The sequence below is a fragment of the Hyperolius riggenbachi genome, chromosome 10 (assembly GCF_040937935.1).
Source record: "Hyperolius riggenbachi isolate aHypRig1 chromosome 10, aHypRig1.pri, whole genome shotgun sequence".
In the NCBI taxonomy this organism is placed as follows: Eukaryota; Metazoa; Chordata; class Amphibia; order Anura; family Hyperoliidae; genus Hyperolius; species Hyperolius riggenbachi.
The window spans coordinates 258,752,543-258,777,405 of NC_090655.1; the positions used below are offsets into that span (position 1 = coordinate 258,752,543).

Here is a 24,863-nt window from a genome sequence, read left to right on the forward strand (position 1 = left end):
TCGATTGTTCCCATAAACGGGTCAATTAGGGCATTTCTATCTTCAGGAGTTCTTTAAAGCGCTATCGTCACCATAAAAATCAAATTTCAACAGCAACTGGTCTGAGTGTATTAAGTGATAAGGATGCTAATCCTGCATTCAAAACTTTCAAAACGTTTTCTGCTGTTATGTTTTGGAGTTATCATATACTTAAGGCGCACTGGCCCTTTAGTAGTCGTGCCAAAGAATTGCATGCTGGGGGGTCCTTTTTATCTATAATATATTCCTCCTCTTCCCTTTATTTCCCTGCCAGCTTCTTATCTGAAACCTGATCCCCTACTCACTTGTGTTTACAAGCAAGGCTGAGGTGACTCAGCGATTGGAGGAGAAAAGAAAAAAAGTAAAGGGCAGAAATGACATCACGAGTTAGCCTTAACTGTGGGCAAAAGACATGGCCCCCACCAGGAACAGAATTCTTGTCATTTACTATATAACATTCACTGAAATCAAAACGTGGACAGTACAATACATGTGTTATGTAAGTAGATCAAGTTATCTACTTATATATGTGTTTTTTTCCCCCGGAATAGTATGGCTGATCCTACTGAATTTAAGGAGTGAATAAATGTTCTGCTTCAATCGTCCAAAGAATCGTTTTCCATTGATTTTTGCCACACACTGTGCAGCTTTCTGTATGCAATCTAATTTGTCCAGTCATGTAATCTGATGTGGTTCAGGATGTTCAGAGAGATGGCATGCACACTCTTTGTATCTTACTAATATTATAAATGCTAAAGTTTGGATGTTTGTTTCTCGATCACGCAACAATGGCTGAACGAATTAGAATGAAATTTGGCACACATTACTGTAGTACATTACCTGAAATAACATAGAGGATACTTTTTATCCCCATACCTAAAAAGTGGGCGGAGACAAATACCAATTTCACCGGGAAAATGTAAACTGCAGCTATTCTTACACTGTTAATGGCAGGGATCTCAAACTTTGCACAGTTGGTCACTGGGTGACTGGAATGAATATTTTAAAAAAGTGGGTGGGGCCTACAAAAGCCAATCAAAATTCATCTATTGATTTTCAAGGGGAATATTGAATTGCTGCCATTCTTGCACTGTTAATGGTACAAGCCTCAAACTTGGTACAACTGGTCATTGGGTGACTGGGTTTAAAATTCAGAAAAGGGGGTGGAGCCACAGCCAATCAGATTTGTTTAATTTCAATGCATTACAATTATTGATGCTAAAGACCGCAAAGGACACAAACTAGGTCATTGAGTAATTGAGTTGTTGTGTGTTTGGGTTAGAAAAAGTGGGCGGAGCCAACACAGCCAAATACATACCCGGACCTGGACCATCAGCTATTAATATTATTATTATTATTAAAGGCTGAGTGCAGGTAATTCCACAAACAGAGTCTATTCACCACAAGACGGCGATCACATAGACAGGAAGTGATGTAACACACATACAGCAGTAGGAGAAATTGCAGGAAGTGAAGAGGAGATGGAAAAGGTAATTATGTGATTCTCGATATTAGAGATGATTGGATACCTGATATTCGGGTTCGGATAGTGTCATCCACCTCGCCTGCCCCGCCCACCACCAAGGGGCACCAGTCCTCCCGAGAGCTAGCCTGCCCCACACGCTACCGCCGCCCGCCATCTGGGGGCGCCGGGGCTCTTAGGAGGACTGACGCCCTCCGGTGGCGGGCGACGTTAGCGTGGGGCAGCCCGGCACCCCCTGGTGGTGTGTGGCGGTAGCGCGGGGGGTCAGGCCGGCTCTCTGGAGGACCGGCACCCCCCAGTGGCGGGCGGCGGTAGTGCAGGGGGTCAGGCCGGCTCTCGGGAGGACCGGCACCCCCCAGTGGCGGGCGGCTCTCGGGAGGACCGACGCCCCCCGGTGGCGGACGGTGGTAGTGCGGTGGGTCAGGCCAGCTCTCGGGAGGACCGGTGCCCCCCGGTTTCGTTCGACGGTAGCGCGGTGGGTCAGGCTCCTCCCTCCATGTATCCTTAGGAATGACAGATGATTGCCAAGTGTGACTGGCGGCACCATAGTATGGCAGCCTCGGCTCTTGGCTTTCTGACATTATCCCCTCATCCTTCTAGAACCTGTATGGGCGGAAACCAATTCCAGGTGCAACCCCCTGTTTGTACTTGGTGAAATAAATAATTATGATAAATCTGTACATCAGCCCTGAAAGAGGGAAACATGAAGGAGATGTGGTTCCAAAAGAGGACTGTCCCTCTTAAAAAAACGGATAGTTGGAAGCTATGAGCAAGGCAGCGGGGTAGGCTACAGAGGTGGTGGTCAGTTCCGGGGGAGCAGCAGATGGATCCAAGGACCTTGTTCCCTTGTGGCCAGAGTCACATGGGCGATCAGCTGGATTTACAAATGTGGTGAGTCTCAGGATTTGGGGTGCTGAAGTCTGGAGTGCCTGGGGTCTGCACAACAGCACACTGATGGGGGAGACCAAAAGAGGGTAGTTCCATATCTACAACTTATAGAGATAAGAAAGAGTGACACTTTTGCTGCACCCCTTCCAAACCCCCAACCACACCCCCGGCACACACCTAGTCACGCATACCAATTATATTATAACCAAATTCAAACCACATTGGTCCTCTCTGTCCTGGTCATTTTCCTTCATATTACAGTAACACTTTAAAATATAAAAAAAATCAGTGTAAAGGATGGGAATAAAGTCAGTTAAACACATTTTTAAATAGAAAAATACATTTATTTACATAGATCTGTACATCTGTCCTGAAAGAGGGACAAATTAGGATGAAAGAGGGACAGGGACCCAAAGAGGGACTGTCCCTCCAAAAGAGGGACATTTGGGAGCTATGTAGGTAGGGGAAATCGGGGGGGGGGGGGGGGGGCTGGGGGTTAGAGTCCTGTGGCCAGGGGCGTAGCAATAGGGGTTGCAGAGGTAGTGACCGCATCTGGGCCCTTGGGCCAGAGGGGCCCCGAAGGGCCCTCCCCCAACTACAGTATTAGCTCTCTATTGGTCCTGTGCCCATAATAATGACTTCTATAGATACTTTGAATACTGGTAATCCTTAAGAAACTGTTTCCCATGCTTTTCTTGCACCTCTGACACTGTAGTTGCCATTGGCCGGTTTTGGTGCGCCGTATCAATTGTTATGTATAGAATGCTTTGGGGGGCCCCATTGTCAAACTTGCACCGGACCCACAGCTCCTTAGCTACGCCACTGCCTGTGGCTGCCATCAACTTGCTCAAGCTTGTCCTGCAATTATCTGGGGAGGGGGGGGGGGGGGAGGGGAGCAGAGTCCTGTGGCTGCCATCAACTTGCTCAAGCTTGTCCTGCAATTATCTGGGGAGGGGGGAGGGGAGCAGAGTCCTGTGGCTGCCATCAATTTGCTCAAGTTTGTCCTGCAATTATCTGGGGATTTAAAATAATTATAATAATTAATGAATGCAGTTCTACAATCAAAGGCTGCAGTTAGCCTATTCACCACAAGATGGAGAATTACTCACTTTCAGGTGAAACTCACAAAAAGGAAATGAAGCCAAAGATAGGAAGTGATGAAACTGTAGGAGGAGAAGTCGCAGGAGGTGGAGAGGAGACGTTGGTGGAAAAGGTAATTATGTGGTGGTGGTTGTTATATATCGGGCAGAGCAGAGTCGGGGTGGCCATACTTTGTTTCAGAGGAGGTCATAGTACACCTGTTACTATCCTGATCATCCCCCCTTGGAGTAATTGCCATACAAGGGACTTTTATATAGCTGCTATGAAAAATAGAAGGGCTTTTTTGTTCATTGTAGCCCCTCAGGGCAGCAAATTTGTGAGGATGCTGATTCCACCCCCCCCCCCTCAGTATAGGTAGCCTGGAGGGGATAGCAGCCAGGAAGGGGGAGCAACAGGCACAGCGGTGGGGAGGGGGATCATACCCCTTCACCTGGGGCTCCCCCTCTAGCTTATTTATTTATTTATTGCATTTATAAAGTGCCAACATATTACGCAGCACTAAATAATTGCACAGCATTTCTATCAGGCAGCGTTCAGGGAAAGCAATGACTCGCCTGCTTATGTTTCACTGCTCGCGTCACTTCCTACTGTGGAAGTACAGTGGGCAACATTGCAGGAAGTGACGCGAGTGGTGGAATGCAAGCAGGAGAGTCATTGCTTTCCCCGTTCGCTGCCTGACATAAATGCTGCGCAATTAGCTAGAGGGGGAGCATGAACGGGGGAGCCCCAGGTGAGGGGGGGGGCCTGACCCCCCTTCCCCTGGCTGCTACCCCCTCCAGCTTGGCAGTGCTTCCCCCTTCACTTTTGCCGCCTGAGAAACCTACCTCACCCTGCCTCATGGGCGACGGGGCTATAGCACCTTACCCACCCTTACGCAGTCCAATGAGTTTTTGCTGGGTAATTTCTATAACTGCTGTGACTTGTTTGGCAGTTTTCTAGTGGTCCTCCTACATGTGCCATAGATTATGGCTGGCATCTCACCTTCCTAGTATAATTCACATCGCAGAGAGAGGAGAAGATGTATATGGAATATAGCAGGTATGTCAAACCGGTCCTACGAGGGCCGAGATCCTCACACATTTTTGATACAGCTCAAATTAATTGATGGGTCTGAATCAGGAAAGGTGCGGTCCATCAGGTAGAACGCATTCCTTTCTTTCTCAGACCATCCTAAACACGGGCATGGATCTGGCCCTCCAGGCCTGGAGTTCAACACATGTGGAATATAGCTATGTCCCTCCAGTGCCGGCATCTCACCTTCCTAGTAATAATTCAGTCACATCACAGAGACAAGAGAAGATGTATATGGAATATAGCCATGTCCCTCCAGTGCCGGCATCTCACCTTCCTAGTAATAATTCAGTCACATCACAGAGACAAGAGAAGATGTATATGGAATATAGCCATGTCCCTCCAGTGCTGGCATCTCACCTTCCTAGAAATAATTCAGTCACATCACAGAGACAAGAGAATATGTATATGGAATATAGCCATGTCCCCCCAGTGCCGGCATCTCACCTTCCTAGTAATAATTCACATCACAGAGACAAGAGAAGATGTATATGGAATATAGCCATGTCCCTCCAGTGCCGGCATCTCACCTTCCTAGTAATAATTCAGTCACATCACAGAGACAAGAGAAGATGTATATGGAATATAGCCATGTCCCTCCAGTGCCGGCATCTCACCTTCCTAGTAATAATTCACATCACAGAGACAAGAGAAGATGTATATGGAATATAGCCATGTCCCTCCAGTGCCGGCATCTTACCTTCCTAGTAATAATTCACATCATAGAGACAAGAGAAGATGTATATGGAATATAGCCATGTCCCTCCAGTGCCGGCATCTCACCTTCCTAGTAATAATTCACATCACAGAGACAAGAGAAGATGTAAATGTAATATAGACATCTCCTTCCAGTGCCGACATCTCACCTTCCTAATAAAAATTCAGTCACATCACAGAGACAAGAGAAGATGTATATGGAATATAGCCATGTCCCTCCAGTTCCGGCATCTCACCTTCCTAGTAATAATTCAGTCACATCACAGAGACATGAGAAGATGTATATGGAATATGGCCATGTCCCTCCAGTGCTGGCATCTCACCTTACTAGTAATAATTCAGTCACATCACAGAGACAAGAGAAGATGTATATGGAATATAACCATGTCCCTCCAGTTCCGACATCTCACCTTCCTAGTAATAATTCACATCACAGAGGCAAGAGAAGATGTATATGGAATATACCCATGTCCCTCCAGTGCTGGCATCTCACCTTCCTAGTAATAATTCAGTCACATCACAGAGACATGAGAAGATGTATATGGAATATAGCCATGTCCCTCCAGTGCTGGCATCTCACCTTACTAGTAATAATTCAGTCACATCACAGAGACAAGAGAAGATGTATATGGAATATAACCATGTCCCTCCAGTTCCGGCATCTCACCTTCCTAGTAATAATTCACATCACAGAGGCAAGAGAAGATGTATATGGAATATACCCATGTCCCTCCAGTGCTGGCATCTCACCTTCCTAGTAATAATTCACATCACAGAGGCAAGAGAAGATGTATATGGAATATAACCATGTCCCTCCAGTTCCGGCATCTCACCTTCCTAGTAATAATTCACATCACAGAGGCAAGAGAAGATGTATATGGAATATACCCATGTCCCTCCAGTTCCGGCATCTCACCTTCCTAGTAATAATTCAGTCACATCACAGAGACATGAGAAGATGTATATGGAATATAGCCATGTCCCTCCAGTGCTGGCATCTCACCTTACTAGTAATAATTCAGTCACATCACAGAGACAAGAGAAGATGTATATGGAATATAACCATGTCCCTCCAGTTCCGGCATCTCACCTTCCTAGTAATAATTCACATCACAGAGGCAAGAGAAGATGTATATGGAATATACCCATGTCCCTCCAGTGCTGGCATCTCACCTTCCTAGTAATAATTCAGTCACATCACAGAGACATGAGAAGATGTATATGGAATATGGCCATGTCCCTCCAGTACTGGCATCTCACCTTCCTAGTAATAATTCAGTCACATCACAGAGACAAGAGAAGATGTATATGGAATATAGCCATGTCCCTCCAGTGCTGGCATCTCACCTTCCTAGTAATAATTCACATCACAGAGACAAGAGAAGATGTATATGGAATATAGCCATGGCCCTGCAGTGCTGGTATCTCACCTTCCTAGTAGTAATTCAGTCACATCACAGAGACAAGAGAAGATGTATATGGAATATAGCCATGTTCCCCCAGTGCCGGCATCTCACCTTCCTAGTAATAATTCAGTCACATCACAGAGACAAGAGAAGATGTATATGGAATATAGCCATGTCCCTCCAGTGCTGGCATCCCACCTTCCTAGTAATAATTCAGTCACATCACAGAGACAAGAGAAGATGTATATGGAATATAGCCATGTCCCTCCAGTGCTGGCATCTCACCTTCCTAGTAATAATTCAGTCACATCACAGAGACAAGAGAAGATGTATATGGAATATAGCCATGTCCTTCCAGTGCTGGCATCTCACCTTCCTAGTAATAATTCAGTCACATTACAGAGACAATAGAAGATGTCTATGGAATATAGCCATGTGCCCCCAATGCCGGCATCTCGCCTTCCTAGTAATAACTCAGTCACATCACAGAGACAAGAGAAGATGTATATGGAATATAGCCATGTCCCCCCAGTGCTGGCATCTCACCTTCCTAGTAATAATTCACATCATAGAGACGAGAAGAGGTATATGGAATATAGCCATGTCCCTCCAGTGCAGGCATCTCACCTTCCTCGTAATAATTCAGTCACATCACAGAGACAAGAGAAGATGTATATGGAATATAGCCATGTCCTTCCAATGCTGGCATTTCCCCTGTATAGCCCCTTCTGCCCCTAGCATGATCATATTACCAACAGTGTAGCCATATGTCCTCCACAGTATGGGGCCCCCTGGTAATGCAGTGCCCTCCTGAGGTCTTGGGTAGTTGTCATCTCTCTGTTCCCCCTCCTTAACAGCTCAGGGGTTTGAGATGTGATTAATGTGCTTATGTTTTTTGATAATGGGAGAGGACTTACAGTGGCTTGCAAAAGTATTCCGCCCCCTTGAAGTTTCCCACATTTTGTCACATTACTGCCACAAACATGAATCAATTTTTTTTGGAATTCCATGTGAAAGACCAATACAAAGTGGTGTACATGTGAGAAGTGGAACGAAAATTATACATGATTCCAAACATTTTTTACAAATAAATAACTACAAAGTGGGGTGTGCATAATTATTCAGCCCCCTGAATCAATACTTTGTAGAACCACCTTTTGCTGCAATTACAGAAGCCAGTCTTTTAGGGTATGTCTCTACCAGCTTTGCACATCTAAAGACTGAAATCCTTGCCCATTCTTCTTTGCAAAACAGCTCCAGCTCAGTCAGATTAGATGGCCCACGTTTGTCAATAGCGGTTTTCAGATCTTGCCACAGATTCTCGACTGGATTTAGATCTGGACTTTGACTGGTCCATTCTAACACATGGATATGTTTTGTTTTAAACCATTCCATTGTTGCCCTGGCTTCATGTTCAGGGTTGTTGTCCTGCTGGAAGGTGAACCTCCGCCCCAGTCTCAAGTCTTTTGCAGACTCCAAGAGATTTTCTTCCAAGATTGCCCTGTATTTGGCTCCATCCATCTTCCCATCAACTCTTGACCAGCTTCCCTGTCCCTGCTGAAGAGAAGCACCCCCAGAGCATGATGCTGCCACCACCATATTTGACAGTGGGGATGGTGTGTTCAGAGTGATGTGCAGTGAAAGTTTTCCGCCACACATAGCGTTTTGCATTTTGGCCAAAAGGTTCCATTTTGGTCTCATCTGACCAGAGCACCTTCTTCCACATGTTTGCTGTGTACCCCACATGGCTTGTGACAAACTGCAAATGGGACTTCTTATGCTTTTCTGTTAACAATGCCTTTCTTCATGCCACTCTTCCATAAAGGCCAACTTTGTACAGTGCATGACTAATAGTTGTCCTATGGACAGAGTCTCCCACCTGAACTGTAGATCTCTGCAGCTTGTCCAGAGTCACCATGGGCCTCTTGACTGCATTTCTGATCAGCGCTCTCCTTGTTCGGCCTGTGAGTTTAGGTGGATGGCATTGTCTTGGTAGGTTTACAGTTGTGCCATACTCCTTCAATTTCTGAATGATCATTTGAACAGTGCTCTGTGGGATGTTGAAGGCTTTGGAAATCTTTTTGTAGCCTAAGCCTGCTTTAAATTTCTCAATAACTTTATCCCTGACCTGTCTTGTGTGTTCTTTGGACTTCATGGTGTTGTTGCTCCCAATGTTCTCTTAGACAACCTCTGAGGCCGTCACAGAGCAGCTGTATTTGTACTGACATTAGATTACACACTGGTGCACTCTATTTAGTCATTAGCACTCATCAGGCAATGCCTATGGGCAACTGACTGCACTCAGACCAAAGGGGGCTGAATAATTACGCACACCCCACTCTGCAGTTATTTATATGTAAAAAATGTTTGGAATCATGTATGATTTTCGATCCACTTCTCACATGTACACCACTTTGTATTGGTCTTTCACGTGGAATCCCAATAAAATTGAATCATGTTTGTGGCAGTAATGTGACAAAATGTGAAAAACTTCAAGGGAGCCGAATACTTTTGCAAGCCACTGTAACTAGGTAAAGGGGAGGGTGTAAGGATCTAACTGTATGAAGTGTAAGGGTGTGTACACACATCCAGTTGTTATTGGCCAGTCTTACAACTCCTGTGTGGTATGAGAGCTTGCCTACACAATCTGTTTATTGAATTCAAAATTTGTTTGGCCTCATACTACATGGGCCTCAATTCACAATACCATGTGCGGTAATCAAATTTATGTCTCCTAAATTACTGACTTTTTTTTCCATATTCACAAAAATGTAAACTAGTGCAAGTAAAGTTCAATAAAATAGTGCAGTAGCATGGCGGCAATAGTGTAACAAGTTAACGTTTGCTAAAAATGCAGAATAAGTGCGTAAAATAACTATATTTATTTATGCACTTTTATTGACATGTTGCTGCCCTTTTATCACTTTTTTTCCACAAACGGTAATTTTAGGTGGAAAACATTGTGGATGTGAACTTGGTCCGGCTACAGTTGATAATTTTCCGACTTTTGGTTACCGAATGCGGTAACTCATTGAGAATTAAGGCTATGGAGGTGGTAAAATTAGTTAAAGGAACTCCTAGCACCTCTCATGGGCATGCCTTTAAGACAGACGACTTCCAACAAAGTCGTGCTATGACCGCTCTGGAGGAGCCTCTTGCAATGGCCATGCGTGTCACTTCCTCTTCCTCCTTCATTCAGTGATGCACTTCTCTAATAGAGAAGACAGGGGTGACCCGGAAGTTATAACATAGCCAAGATGGCAGCCGTGATTTTTAAATTGAAATCGAACGCAAAACTATTTGGTGTAGAACGGCGATTCAGGCATCAAATGAAAGAGGAGAGCACAAGCTACAGAATTGTATACATCTTTAAAGAGACTTTGAAGTCTCTAAAAAACGTATTATGTTTAATATGTTATCCCTACCTAAACCGCAGCACTCCCGCCGCTCTAAACTATCTAAATCCCCCCAAACTCCCCCTACCTCTCCCCCGCAAAATCCATGACTTTCTTGGTCGTGAATTTTGCTGCCCTCTAGTCTTCCGTGTGAGGCAGAGCTATGAGCCGCAGCTCTGCCTCACACACGTCTGTCAGCGACGGATCTCCGCCTCTCCCCCGCCCCTCTCAGTGAAGGAAGACTGAGAGGGGCGGGGGAGAGGCGGCGATCCGGGCTGACAGACGTGTGTGAGGCAGAGCTGCAGCTCATAGCCCTGCCTCACTAGGAATCGCTGCCCGGATTGCCCCCCGGGGAGTTTGGTGGGATTTAGATCAGGTATGTCAAACCGGTCCTACGAGGGCCGAGATCCTCACACATTTTTGATAGATAGTTTAGAGCGGCAGGAATGCCGCGGTTTAGGTAGGGATAACATATTAAACATATTTATGAAATAAAAAGACGTTTTTTTTAGAGACTTCAAAGTCTCTTTAAGTACTTTTCAGTACTGGTCGGAGTCTTAAAGGCATGCCCATGAGAGGTGCTCGGAGTCCCTTTAATCTAAACTGGATGTGTGTCTAAAGCTGGCTGGCCATACATCAGGCGACTTGGCGGCCGATCGACCATCTGGTTTGATAATTATAATCGAATTGGATGATAATTGGTGCCACCAATAGCATGACCGATGGATGTAGCGACTAATTTTGGCTTGAATTGGTCGCGTGTACGGATCGGAAATGATGCAAGATGTAGGGCCGACATGCTCGATCGTGTGCGTGGTGGTAACAGCGTGCAATATCGGGACGAGCAACGAATGTGACATAACCCACCGGTGCTGTCCCCCTTTAGTGTAAAATGTACCCCCTGGTGCTCTGTGCACAAAAACTTTACCTGTTGGTGGTGGTGCCAGCGGCAGACCCCGCCAGGTAAAGTATTCACGCATGCGTCACATTTTACGTTGGGGGACAGCGCCGGCGGACAGCGATCAGGTATCGGCCAACAGATTTCTCTCTGGTCAGATTTGATCAGAAAGAGGTCTGTCTGTTGATCGATTTGCCTATACATCATCTTATGTATGGGCACCTTAAAGAGCAATTCCAGTGAAAATAATGTAATAAATAAAAGGGCTTCATTTTTACAATAATTATGTATAAATGATTTAGTCAGTGTTTGCCCATTGTAAAATCTTTCCTCTCCTTGATTTACATTCTGACATTTATCACATGGTGACATTTTTACTGCTGGCAGGTGATGTCAGTGGATGAAGATGCTGCTTGCTTTTTTAGCAGTTGGAAACAGATGTAAACAGCTGTTATTTCTCACAATGCAATGAGGTTCACAGACAGGAAACTGCCAGGACCATAGTCCTGACATCACACTGTGGCAGGGGTTTAACCACAATATTAGCCAAACAGACCCCCCGATGATCCGTTTGAGAAAAGAAAAGATTTATCATGGGAAAGGGGGTATCAGCTACTTATTGGGATGAAGTTTAATTCTTGGTTACGCTTTCTCTTTAAGTCTTCCAGATACTGAAATTGGCTAATGGGACCACCCTTCCAGCTTCATCACCATGGGGTTGACTTAATAAGCTGCGCTGCTTAATGTGAGCAGCGCGAGTTGTGCGCACACTACGCGTGGTAGTGCTGCGTAGCATGCGCTGGTTACTTACCCTGGCTTCCTTTACGGGTCGGGTCCAGTGGCTTTATAGAACATGATCTCTGCACTTTGATTGGCTGTCTGTCAAGTGACAGGCAGCCTGTCTAGTATGCTTTCATATCTAGCATGCTTTGTAAACACATCTGAGCACAGCATAGATCAGATTTCAGCAGCTGCCCTCAGCCAATCAGTGAGGAGCAGGAATGTGGGAGGGGAGATGAAAAGCTTCCCTCTTACCGGCAATGTACCATATAGAGCCAGGATGACTAAGATAAGGTTCATTACAGTAGAAACATTTATGATTACAGTGGAATGCTTGGGAGGCAGACTGCATTTAGACTTCATAATAAATATAGAGCAGTGGGTAAATGGAATTTGATTTTGTGGCTAACAATTCCTCTTGTAGGGCAAAATAATTTAGGTGCAGTATGCTCCTGGCATATTGTCTGCTACCATAAACCCTTATACAATTAGCGGCTATTGTAGCGCCTATAGGGGGGTTAGTGTTAGAGTTAGGGGTAAGTTAGTGTTAGGTGTAGGTAGGGGAAAGGTTAGTGTTAGGTGTAGGTAGGGGAAGGTTAGTGTTAGGTGTAGGTGGGGGGAGGTTAGTGTTAGGTGTAGGTAGGGGAAGGTTAGTGTTAGGTGTAGGTGGGGGGAGGTTAGTGTTAGACGTTAGGGGGAGGTTAGTGTTAGGTGTAGGTAGAGGGAGGTTAGTGTTAGGTGTAGGTAGGGGAAGGTTAGTGTTAGGTGTAGGTAGGGGAAGGTTAGTGTTAGGTGTAGATGGGGGGAGGTTAGTGTTAGACGTTAGGGGGAGGTTAGTGTTAGGTGTAGGTAGAGGGAGGTTAGTGTTAGGTGTAGGTAGGGGAAGGTTAGTGTTAGGTGTAGGTGGGGGGAGGTTAGTGTTAGACGTTAGAGGGAGGTTAGTGTTAGGTGTAGGTAGAGGAAGGTTAGTGTTAGGTGTAGGTGGGGGGAGGTTAGTGTTAGACTTTAGGGGGAGGTTAGTGTTAGGTGTAGGTAGGGGCAGGTTAGTGTTAGGTGTAGGTAGAGGGAGGTTAGTATTAGGTGTAGGTAGGGGGAGGTTAGTGTTAGGTGTAGGTAGGGGAAAGGTTAGTGTTAGGTGTAGGTAGGGGGAGGTTAGTGTTAGGTGTAAGTAGAGGGAGGATAGTGTTAGACGTTAGGGGGAGGTTAGTGTTAGGTGTAGGTAGAGGGAGGTTAGTGTTAGGTGTAGGTAGAGGGAGGTTAGTGTTAGGTGTGGATAGGGTGAAGTTAGTGTTAGGTGTGGGTAGAGGGAGGTTAGTGATAGGTGTAGGTAAGGGGAGGTTAGTGTTAGGTATAAGTAGGGGGAGGTTAGTGTTAGGTTTAGGTAAGGGGAGATTAGTGTTAGGTATATGTAGGGGGAGGGTTAGTGTTAGGTGTAGGTAAGGGAAGGTTAATTTTTGACTTAGGTAGGGGGAGGTTAGTGTTAGGTGTAGGTGGGGGTAGGTTAGTGTTAGGTGTTGGTAGGAGGAGGTTAGTGTTCGGTGTTAGGGGTGGGAGGTTTGTATTAGGTGTTGATAGGAGGAGGTTAGTTTTAGGTGTTGGTAGGGGGAGGTTAGTGTTAGGTGTAGGTAGGAGGAAGTTAGTGTTAGGGGTAGGTAGGAGGAGGTTAGTGTTAGGTGTAGGTAGGGGGGGTTAGTGTTAGGTGTAGGTAGGGGGAGGTTAGTGTTAGGTGTAGGTAGGAGGAGGTTAGTGTTAGGTGTAGGTAGGAGGAGATTAGTGTTAGGTGTTGGTAGGGGGAGGTTGGTGTTAGGTGTTGGTAGGGGGAGGTTGGTGTTAGGTGAAGGTAGGAGGAGGTTAGTGTTAGGTGTAGGTAGGAGGAGGTTAGTGTCAGGTGTTGGTAGGGGGAGGTTGGTGTTCGGTGTAGGTAGGAGGAGGTTAGTGCTAGGTGTAGGTAGGAGGAGGTTAGTGTTAGGTGTTGGTAGGGGGAGGTTGGTGTTAGGTGAAGGTAGGAGGAGGTTAGTGTTAGGTGAAGGTAGTGGGGGTTAGTGTTAAATGTAGGTGGGGAGGTTGGTGTTAGGCATCAGTAGAGGGGAGCTTAGTGTTTGGTGGGGGTGGAGTTAGTGTTAGGCATAGATGGGGGAAGGTTAGTGTGAGAACAGGGAAAAGATAAGGCTATAGTAGAATATATTACATTGCACCCATTTTAACATGTGTTGCTTTTATATGTACGCTTTGAAGAGAGTAGTAGAATTTTACTTTAGAGTAGTAGGCCTTTATTCCTGAGAATGATACAAAGTATCTGTATGGCGGATTAGGTTAGGCTATTGCCCCTCAGGGATGGAGACATAGGGCTTGATTCACAAAGCGGTGCAAAGTGTTTGCACGCGAGTGAAAAGCCCCTTATCACGCCTAAACTCAGTTTAGGCATGATAAGAAGAAACTCGCGCGAATTTTCCGCGGTCTTGCGCGCGCAACCGCGCTTCGCGCGAAGCTCCTATTAAGCCCTATGGGACTTTGCGCGCGCACGTACGCACGGAAAATTCGCGCGAGTTAGAGCACAAAGCGGTGATAACTTTGCTGGTGCAAAGGTTATCACGCCTAAAGTCTTTTAGGCGTGATAACTGAGTTATCACCGCTTTGTGAATCGAGCCCATAGAGAGGAATATAATCTGTGAATAGTGCGGAGTGGAGCTGTGACTGGCTGATCTTGTATGCCATGGAATACTGAGCCCATAAGATCCTTGTGGAGCAGCTACCACCTCCAGCTGGTGCCTCACACGTATGCACACTCTCTGTATTACCTTATCTCTGGATTTCTATTACTTCTTATGCTATAAATCATGCAGCTAAATACACCTGTTATCATCTGTGCTTATTACTGCAGTCACAGGAGTTGTATGTTTATCCCAGCCGTTATGGGAGGCAGGCCTGTATCTCTTCCCTGTGAAGGAGGACATTTTCCCTGATAGCTTTGCCAGCAGCTCTTCATAGCAACAGTCACTAATGCCGGCAGCCAAAAATATGTTGTACAATCCAGTTGTTGCAGATCGGTGGAGGTCTCAGGGAGGTTCTGAAGGAGCAGGATCTGTCCATTGTGTCCATTTCCATAAGATAGTGCCCCGGATGACCATATTGATTGTATCTCTGATGGGAAGAAGCCAATGTGGAGTCAGGAGCCACTGGTGTTAGGTAGTCCTGCAGTGGGAGAGGTTGGAGTCTGCAGGAAGATGATGGCTGGTGGGTCACAGCTAGGGGGTGGAGCCAGGTAACAAGGGGCGTGGCTGGTAGGACAGGCAGAGGAGATGGAAGCTGCAGCTGGGGAGGGGTTGGGTGGTCTCTGCTGCTTTGGTCCTGGTATGGGCACTGTCCCAGCTGGGAGGTTTGTTGCTACGGCTCTTGGAGGGTTTGGGGTTAGTAGGTGATGGACAGGTGGACTCAGGTATGGTCAGGATACGGAGCTGCAGTCCCATCTGCCTAGTTCATCAGGTGCCAGAGCCATAAGTAATGATAATTTATAGCTAATTAGCTGCAGGCCTCGGCTCCTATCTTCCTCTGTCTCCAGCTGTTCTCTCCTCACATCCTCATCCATCTACCGCTGCCGGCACTGCTGTAACCTCCCAGGAATGTGTGCATGGAGAGGAGGAGAGAAGCACCAGAGGATGAGCAAAGCACACTGGGAGAGAGGACTGTGGTACTGAATGTGCAGGAGACCACAGCTTATGGGATTATCAACCCCTAGCAAAGTATGTTCTTTCCTGTGCTCTGTTTATTACTGCTAATATCTTACAGCTTTAATTTATCCTTTTTAGAACTAAGATCTGAGCTCAAACAACAAGAGACGTATGTGAGGAGTGATCAGCAGTCTATGGAGGAGAGTGACATGATGGGGGCAATTAAAGAGAAGGAAGAGACATATGTGAGGAGTGATCAGCAGTCTATGGAGGAGAGTGACATGATGGGGGCAATTAAAGAGAAGGAAGAGACGTATGTGAGGAGTGATCAGCTGCCTATGGAGGAGGGTAACATGATGAGGAGAATTAAAGAGGAAGAAGAAGAGACGTATGTGAGGAGTGATCAGCAGTCTATGAAGGAGGGTGACATGATGAGGAGAATTAAAGAGGAAGCAGAAGAGACGTATGTGAGGAGTGATCAGCAGTCTACGAAGGAGGGTGACATGATGAGGACAATCAAAAAAGAAGAAGAGGAGACGTATGTGAGGAGTGATCAGTCCATGGAGAAGCGAGACATGATGGGGACCATTAAGGAGGAAGAAGAAGAGACATATGTGCAGAGTGATCAACAGTCTATGGAGGAGGGTGACATGATGAGGACAAGTAAAGAGGAAGAAGAAGAGACATATGTAAGGAGTGATCAACAGTCTATGGAGGAGGGTGACATGATGAGGACAATTAAAGAGGAAGAAGAAGAGACATATGTGAGGAGTGATCAGAAGTCTACGAAGGAGGGTGACATGATGAGGACAATCAAAGAAGAAGAAGAAGAGACGTATGTGAGAAGTGATCAGCAGTCTATGAAGGAGGGTGACATGATGAGGACAATCAAAAAAGAAGAAGAAGAGACGTATGTGAGGAGTGATCAGCAGTCTATGGAGGAGGGTGACATGATGAGGACAATCAAAGAAGAAGAGGAGACGTATGTGAGGAGTGATCAGCAGTCTATGGAGAAGGGAGCCATGATGTGGACTATTAAGGAAGAAGAAGACATGACATATGTGAAGGATGATCAGCAGTCTATGGAGGAAGGTGACATGATGAGGACAATTAAAGAAGAGGAAGAAGAGACATATGTGAGGAGTGATCTGCAGTCTATGGAGCCGGGTGACATGATGAAGACAAATAAAGAGAAAACCCCATTTTCAGAGGGCAGAACAGGTGAGTAGTCAATATTAAATGTTGAATATCTTGTTTGGTTATTATGACTGTGTCACTGCTCACACACTGGCCATATTAGGAGTTAGAATTCAAGGATCAGAGTTGTGCCGGTAAATAGTAAATTTAACAGCAGCTAATTTGAAAATAACAGTATCCTCCTCTCTTACAAAGATAAACAATATCTTGGATTAATCACAAAAGTGCTAAAACGCTGATATGTAGCAATTTATAAAAATAAAATGTGCAGTAACAATAATACATGAATAAATCGACAATAGTATATATCGGTACGTACCTACAGTCACTCACGCATTCAATCAGACCACGACCACCTCCACTCGCTGCAGTGACAAAATGAACTGGGAGGGTCCTGAAAAGATGTGCAAAAATAGCAAATAGTAAAAAGCAAAAATATGTCATTAATCTACTTACAGTGGTGTGAAAAACTATTTGCCCCCCTCCTGATTTCTTATTCTTTTGCATGTTTGTCACACTTAAATGTTTCTGCTCATCAAAAACCGTTAACTATTAGTCAAAGAAGACATAATTGAACACAAAATGCAGTTTTAAATGATGGTTTTTATTATTTAGTGAGAAAAAAAACCTCCAAATCTACATGGCCCTGTGTGAAAAAGTGATTGCCCCCCTTGTTAAAAAAGAACTTAACTGTGGTTTATCACACCTGAGTTCAATTTCTGTAGTCACCCCCAGGCCTGATTACTGCCACACCTGTTTCAATCAAGAAATCACTTAAATAGGAGCTATCTGACACAGAGAAGTAGACCAAAAGCACCTCAAAAGCTAGACATCATGCCAAGATACAAAGAAATTCAGGAACAAATGAGAACAAAAGTACTGTAATTGAGATCTATCAGTCTGGTAAAGGTTATAAAGCCATTTCTAAAGCTTTGGGACTCCAGCAAACCACAGTGAGAGCCATTATCCACAAATGGCAAAAACATGGAACAGTGATGAACCTTCCCAGGAGTGGCTGGCCGACCAATATTACCCCCAAGAGCACAGAGAAAACTCATCCGAGAGGCCACAAAAGACCCCAGGACAACATCTAAAGAACTGCAGGCCTCACTTGCCTCAATTAAGGTCAGTGTTCACGACTCCACCATAAGAAAGAGACTGGGCAAAAACCGCCTGTATGGCAGATATCCAAGGCGCAAACCACTTTTAAGCAAAAAGAACATAAAGGCTCGTCTCAATTTTGCTAAAAAACATCTTAATGATTACCAAGACTTTTGGGAAAATACCTTATGGACCGACGAGACAAAAGTTTAACTTTTTGGAAGGTGCGTGTCCTGTTACATCTGGCGTCGAAGTAACACAGCATTTCAGCAAAAGAACATCATACCAACAGTAAAATATGGTGGTGGTAGTGTGATGGTCTGGGGTTGTTTTGCTGCTTCAGGACCTGGAAGGCTTGCTGTGATAGATGGAACCATGAATTCTACTGTCTACCAAAAAATCCTGAAGGAGAATGTCCGGCCATCTGTTTGTCAACTCAAGCTGAAGTGATCTTGGGTGCTGAAGCAGGACAATGACCCAAAACACACCAGCAAATCCACCTCTGAATGGCTGAAGAAAAACAAAATGAAGACTTTGGAGTGGCCTAGTCAAAGTCCTGAACTGAATCCTATTGAGATGTTATGGCATGGCCTTAAAGGGGAACTTCAGCCTAAACAAACATAATGTCATCAAGTTACATTAGTTATGTTAATTAGAATAGATAGGTAATATAACCTCTTACCCACCCTGTTTTAAAAGAACAGGCAAATGTTTGTGATTCATGGGGGCTGCCATCTTTGTCATGGGGGCAGCCATCTTTTTGGTTGAAAGGAGGTGACCAGGCACAGGAGACACAGTTCCAACTGTCCTGTGTCCTGATCACCCCTCCCAGCTGCACGCACTAGGCTTCAAATGTCAAATTCAAAATGTAAAAAAAAAAAAATTGCACCAAAACAGCAGAACGAGAACAACAACATCAGAAATCCCATCATGCTTTGCACAGCATCAGGGGAAAAAAGCCCGGGCACTTTTCTTCTGTGCAGCTAAAAATGAGGCTTGAATAAGAGAAACAACGTTCTGATGCTGTGACACTGTTAAAGAAACACCAGGCCTTTCCAGTGCTGCTGAGTCGATTTTTAGTCTGGAGGTTCACTTTAAAAAGGCGGTTCATGCTAGAAACCCTTCAAATAAAGCTGAATTACAACAATTCTGCAAAGACGAGTGGGCCAAAATTCCTCCAGAGCGCTGTAAAAGACTCGTTGCAAGTTATCGCAAACGCTTGATTGCAGTTATTGCTGCTAAGGGTGGCCCAACCAGTTATTAGGTTCAGGGGGCAATTTCTTTTTCACACAGCTCCATGTAGGTTTTGAGTTTTTTTTCTCACTAAATAATAAAAAACATCATTTAAAACTGCATTTTGTGTTCAATTATGTTATCTTTGACTAATAGTTAATGGTTTTTGATGAGCAGAAACATTTAAGTGTGACAAACATGCAAAAGAATAAGAAATCAGGAAGGGGGCAAATAGTTTTTCACACCACTGTATAAACAAAATGATGCATTTAACCTGCTAATAAACTCTGCAGGCTTCTGTGAAATAATCATCAACCATTAAATGTGCTTGAAAGTAGTTTAGCAGTTTGTAGTCGTAGCACATTTAGTGTAAATCTTATGCAGGATGATGCAGGTCAGATTGCTTTTCCCTTTGTGCGGGTGAATGTAAGTCACTAGCTGCAATTGCTGCAATGACTGGATAATCACTAATAGAATGTGCTGAGGTTCAATGGTAGTTAAAGGGAATCTGAAATGAAAATAAATATATGATATAATGAATTTTATGTGTAGTACAGCAAATAAATAGAACATTAGTAGCAAAGATAAAGTCTCATATTGTTTCCAGTACAGGAAGAGTTAAGAAACTTCAGTTGTTATCTATGCAAAACAGTCGGGATTCCACGGTGGAAAGTTTTTCTGCGCCCAGCTGGTACGAGCCTGATCCCCCGGCTATGAGTGTGGTAGGAGATAAAAACAGCTAGCAAAGCAAGTTAGCCGCAAAGATATGCAAAGGCTTTGTTTAAAAACTTTATTGCAACGCGTTTCCCAGGGGAGCACCCCTGCTTTACCAAGCATAAAAGAATCCCGACTGGATCACCATCCAAGACCATAAGAATATCCGGGCAAGCCAGGTCCCTGGGATAAGAGGGACACAAGCGTGACAGCTGGAAAACCTATATAGGTTTCTCCAGCCTCGACAACAAGGTGAGACCTTTCCTATAGGGCCTAGAGCCCTCACCTGCTAGTATCACAATGTGTGCTTTTTTTTTCTCCTTTCTGTCTCCATATTGCAAAGAACAGCGCTGGACACTCAGTATAATTGCTCAATGTTTAATTACCACAGGTACGTACAGACAGTGCAGGCATCAAAGGGAGAAGGAAGAGAGCCTAACAGCCGTTTCACAGGCTCTTGCCCGCTTCTTCAGAGACTAGTCTCTGAAGAAGCAGGCAAGAGCCCGGGAAATGGCTGTTAGACACTCATCCTTCTCCCTTTGATGCCTGTACTGTCTGTATGTACCTGTGGTAATGACTAACCAGCGAGCATGTTGGATTATTATGGCTCTGTACTAATTAACAACGGATCTGGAGGTGTGTTTAACTTTTAAGGGCAAAAATGGTTAATTTTCATATATTCAGCAGTGATGCACTGGGAGACATCTCAGAGCTCCCCCCAACCTGAATTATCGCAAATTCTTTCTGTTTTAAGAAAGCAAACTTTTGTTTACCTGCTGTAATTAAACCTTGAGCAATCATCCTGAGTGCCCAGCGCTGTTCTTCTCTTTGCAACACATAGTGAATTCTACTGCTGTGAGCACCAAGCTGGCTTCTTGGAACCAAGGTACAGTGCTCCTGCCTGTTGTGTGCCGGCTATTTTCTGGACTTTACTTCTGTTGCTGTATAGGAATGACAGAAGGCTCTGGGACCAAAAGTTTCCAGGTGGACTCTGGGTATGACTAGATTATTACAACCGGTGGATCTGAGAATGCGGGGATTGCTACACAGCTGCAACATTTCTTTCATGTATCCAGGGCCCAGATTATTTAGTGATTTAAATGTCAGTAGGCCGATCTTGAAAAAGATCCTCCATTTTATGGGTAGCTAGTGAAGGAAGTGCAGGACTGGTGTTGGTGGCAGTGACGGGGTTGGTTAACAGTCTGGCAGCAGTTTTCTGTATCAGCTGTAGGCAGTACAAGTCCTTTTTTGGAAGGCCAGAGTAGAGAACATTGCAGTAGTCCAGTCGGGATGTAAGGAAGGCATGAACTAACGTTAGCAGATCTGGGGGGATGAGGTGCTTGATTTTTGTTTTGGCGCTCCTTCCATCTATCCCATACTAGAGTTCTTGATGGCCTCCTATCTACACACACTCATTTTTTTTATAAGGAAATGAGCTGTCTACTCTCTTAACCCATTTCGCAAAGGTTAGTGGCGAGGGCACAGGCCATCTATCTGCATGCCGCCTCTTGCCTGGCCAACACTCCTGACAAAAAGGATTTACGGGGAGTTGAATGACACCCAAAATGCATAAAATTGGATCAGCGTTCATAGGGAACCCATCTTGTCATGCAAGAATTTTGTAAGTTGTTTCCAGTAATCTATTATCACGGGGTAATCCTTTATAAGATGAAAAAAGAGGGTGAGGGAGATATTTGGGACAGACATCAGTGGCCATGGAGTTATATTTAACCAGTCTGTTCGGCGTCAGATAGGCCTGTTGGAGAATATATAAGTGCATTGTTCTACCATGATACTTTTTTCACAGCATCAAGGGCATCTTCCCAATCCTCATCTACAGTATTATTATTTTTTATTATTATGATTATTTAGTATTTATATAGCGCCATCATCTTCCGCAGCGCTGTACGGAGTATATATTGTCTTGTCACTAACTGTCCCTCAGAGGGGCTCACAATCTCATCCCTACCATAGTCCTATGTCTATGTATGTTTTGTGCAGTACATGTATTGTAGTCTAGGGCCAATTTAAGGGGAAGCTAATTAACTTGTATGTTTTTTGCGATGTGGGAGGAAATAGGAGTGCCCGGAGGAAACCCATGCAGACTTGGGGAGAACATACAAACTCCTTGCAGATGTTGACCTGGCTGGGATTCGAGCCGGGGACCCAGCGCTGCAAGGCGAGACCGCTAACTACTACGCCACCGTGCTGCCCAAATAAAATTATATACTCATTGAAGTTGTTCTTCTTCCCACGACTAAGTCTCTTGTGACACAGGATGCAGGTGGCTTTAGTACTGTATCAGGCAGACACACAGAAATAAGCCCACCCTGCAGAGCCTTGTACTGATGCTCTGGTACAGCTAGGAGTGACTGGGCAATGTGTCTGTCTGACCCCAGGTAACTTCACACTTTCCTGTTTGCCTCCTGTCCCCTGCAACCTCTCACTGCTTCTCACTCTTATCCTCCCTTTCCAAGGCTCTGTCTCTCCCTCTGATTGCTCCTCCTTCTGTTCCTCTCTTGTGGGCACCCATGTGACATCCATCACCCCCATAGCTTACACTTCCCAGCTCACAGTAGGTGCCACAGCAGGGAAATTGCACCTTGTGGTGACCTCAGTATTGTCGTCTGAGTGTCTAACTTCCTCTATACACACACCTTATTAATATGGATATACATATATACCCTTAATTGGAGAAAAACTATTAATAAAATGTAACTCTTAAATAAATTAGGATAAAAACTAAATAATAATAATAAATTAGGATAAAGCTGCTCAAACATCATTATGAAGTGAAAACACAGTGGGTTGCAAAATGGTCTTAAATTAACCCCAAAGACGTTAGGGGGATACCTACGCAGCTCTCACTGTTATTGTAAACAAAAATGTGACATGCCAATAAAGCCTGGGACCCACTAGCAGCCCTTTTCTAAGTGCTTGGGATTTAAAAAGCCCTTGATAATGTAATGCTACGGGTGCGATCCCACTTGAGGGATGTGATTTTTTTTTTTTAATTACCCATAGTATTACATTAGCAAGAGCTTTACAATCACAAACACTTAGAAAATTGCTGCCAGTGGGTTCCAGGCCTAACTCTGAGCTGGTGCAAATTCTATGCTAATTATAAGCAAAGTTACGCAGCTGCTGCATCTGGTCCATTTTCAAACTGCATACACTTTGCCTCAACTTGGAACTCTCAGTAGCTCACTGACCTTCCCTAATGATAATTGTTCCTCCCCTCAGAATTCTTTAACAGGAAGTGATGTTGTTTCTCTATTTGCAGGGCGGAGTCCCAGCATCAGGAACCTCTCAGAGACTCGTCTCTCTGTATCCACAGACTGTACAACGGATGATGATGTCACTGGACAAGAGTCTCCTGCAGATATCCAGTTTACCCCAAATATTCCCCCAGACTTCCCTCATCTGTCTAACCCTGAGGGGCCTCATACCCAGCACAGCTCTCCCCCTGATGGAGGGTCTTATTCCTGTTCCATGTGTGGGAAATGTTTTGCTCAGAAATCAGACCTTGTCAGACATGAGAGATCTCACACTGGAGAGAGGCCCTATTCATATGCTGAGTGTGGGAAATGTTTTATTCAAAAATCAATTCTTGTTATTCATGAGAGATCCCACACTGGTGAGAAGAGCTATTCATGTGCTGAGTGTGGAAAATGTTTTGTCTCTAAATCAAACCTTATCAAACATGAGAGATCTCACAATGGTGAGAAGCCCTATTCATGCTCTGATTGTGGGAAATGTTTTGCATCTAAAGAAGGCCTTATACATTATGAGAGATCTCACACAGGTGTGAAGCCCTATTCATGTGCTGAGTGTGGAAAATGTTTTGTCTCTAAATCAAACCTTATCAAACATGAGAGATCTCACCGTGGTGAGAAGCCCTATTCATGCTCTGAGTGTGGGAAATGTTTTGCATCTAAAAAAGACCTTATACTTCATGAGAGATCTCACACTGGTGAGAAGCCCTATTCATGTGCTGAGTGTGGGAAATGTTTTGGTTCTAAATCAAACCTCATCAAACATGAGAGATCTCACACTGGTGAGAAGCCCTATTCATGCTCTGAGTGTGGGAAATGTTTTGTACAGATAACAAATCTTGTCAGGCATGAGAGGTCTCTCACTGGTGAGAAGCCATATTCATGTGCTGAGTGTGGAAAATGTTTTGGTTCTAAATCAAACCTCATCAAACATGAGAGATCTCACACTGGTGAGAAGCCCTATTCATGCTCTGAGTGTGGGAAATGTTTTGTACAGCTAGCAAATCTTGTCAGGCATGAGAGATCGCACACTGGTGAGAAACCCTTCTCATGTGCTGAGTGTGGGAAATGTTTTGTTCGGAAATCACATCTTGTCAGGCATGAGAGATCTCACACTGGTGAGAAGCCCTTTTCCTGTGCTGAGTGTGGAAAATGTTTTATTCAAAAATCAGTTCTTGTTATTCATGAGAGATCTCACACTGGTGAGAAGCCCTATTCATGTACAGAGTGTGGGAAATGTTTTGCATCTAAAGAAGGCTTTATATATCATGAGAGATCTCACACTGGTGAGAAGCCCTATTCATGTGCTGAGTGTGGGAAATGTTTTGCTCGTAAATTACATCTTGTCAGACATGAGAGGTCTCACACTGGTGAGAAGCCATATTCTTGTGCTAAGTGTGGGAAATGTTTTGTACAGAAATCACAGCTTGTCAGACATGAGAGGTCTCACACTGGTGAGAAGCCCTATTCTTGTGCTGAGTGTGGGAAATGTTTTCGGCGTAAAGAAAGCCTAGTCAGTCATGAGAGATCTTGTCCTCACACTGGTGACAAGCCCTAAGCATGTGTTGTGTATGGGAAATGTTGTTGTTTGGAAATCACTGCTTGTTGTATATTTGTGTTGAGTGTGGGAAATGTTTTGGCCATAAGTGGTCTTTTGCAATGCCTTTATTTTTGTCTCTTGCAAAGTGCTCATAGAAATATTTCAACACAGAGTCCTGAGGACACTTTCATGCTACTCAGTTTATTGGTTTGGTAAAGTTGAATGGAGGTGACATGAGGAGATAAACATGGGCACATATAGTACTAACCCGAGATAGAACTTGCCTGAGTTCATGTTTTATATTTTTAATTGTAAGGGTTAATAAACCAGGTGCTTTTTTATGCAAATGATGCAGAATCTGCAGTCACAGCTCTCCTG

General features: G+C 44.6%; 1 protein-coding gene across 1 annotated transcript in view; it reads left to right on the forward strand.

Moving 5' to 3' along the window:
* The first annotated feature begins 3,543 nt into the window (after nucleotides 1-3,543).
* LOC137535357 (zinc finger protein 850-like) overlaps nucleotides 3,544-24,863 on the forward strand; it is a 144,644-nt gene continuing 123,324 nt past the window's right edge. Inside the window, exons 1-3 of the mRNA XM_068257185.1 lie at nucleotides 3,544-3,602; nucleotides 15,564-16,646; nucleotides 22,954-24,472. Of these exons, the coding sequence (XP_068113286.1) occupies nucleotides 15,620-16,646; nucleotides 22,954-24,472 (2,546 nt within the window). The 5' untranslated portion in view covers nucleotides 3,544-3,602; nucleotides 15,564-15,619. The remainder of the gene's footprint in view (nucleotides 3,603-15,563; nucleotides 16,647-22,953; nucleotides 24,473-24,863) is intronic.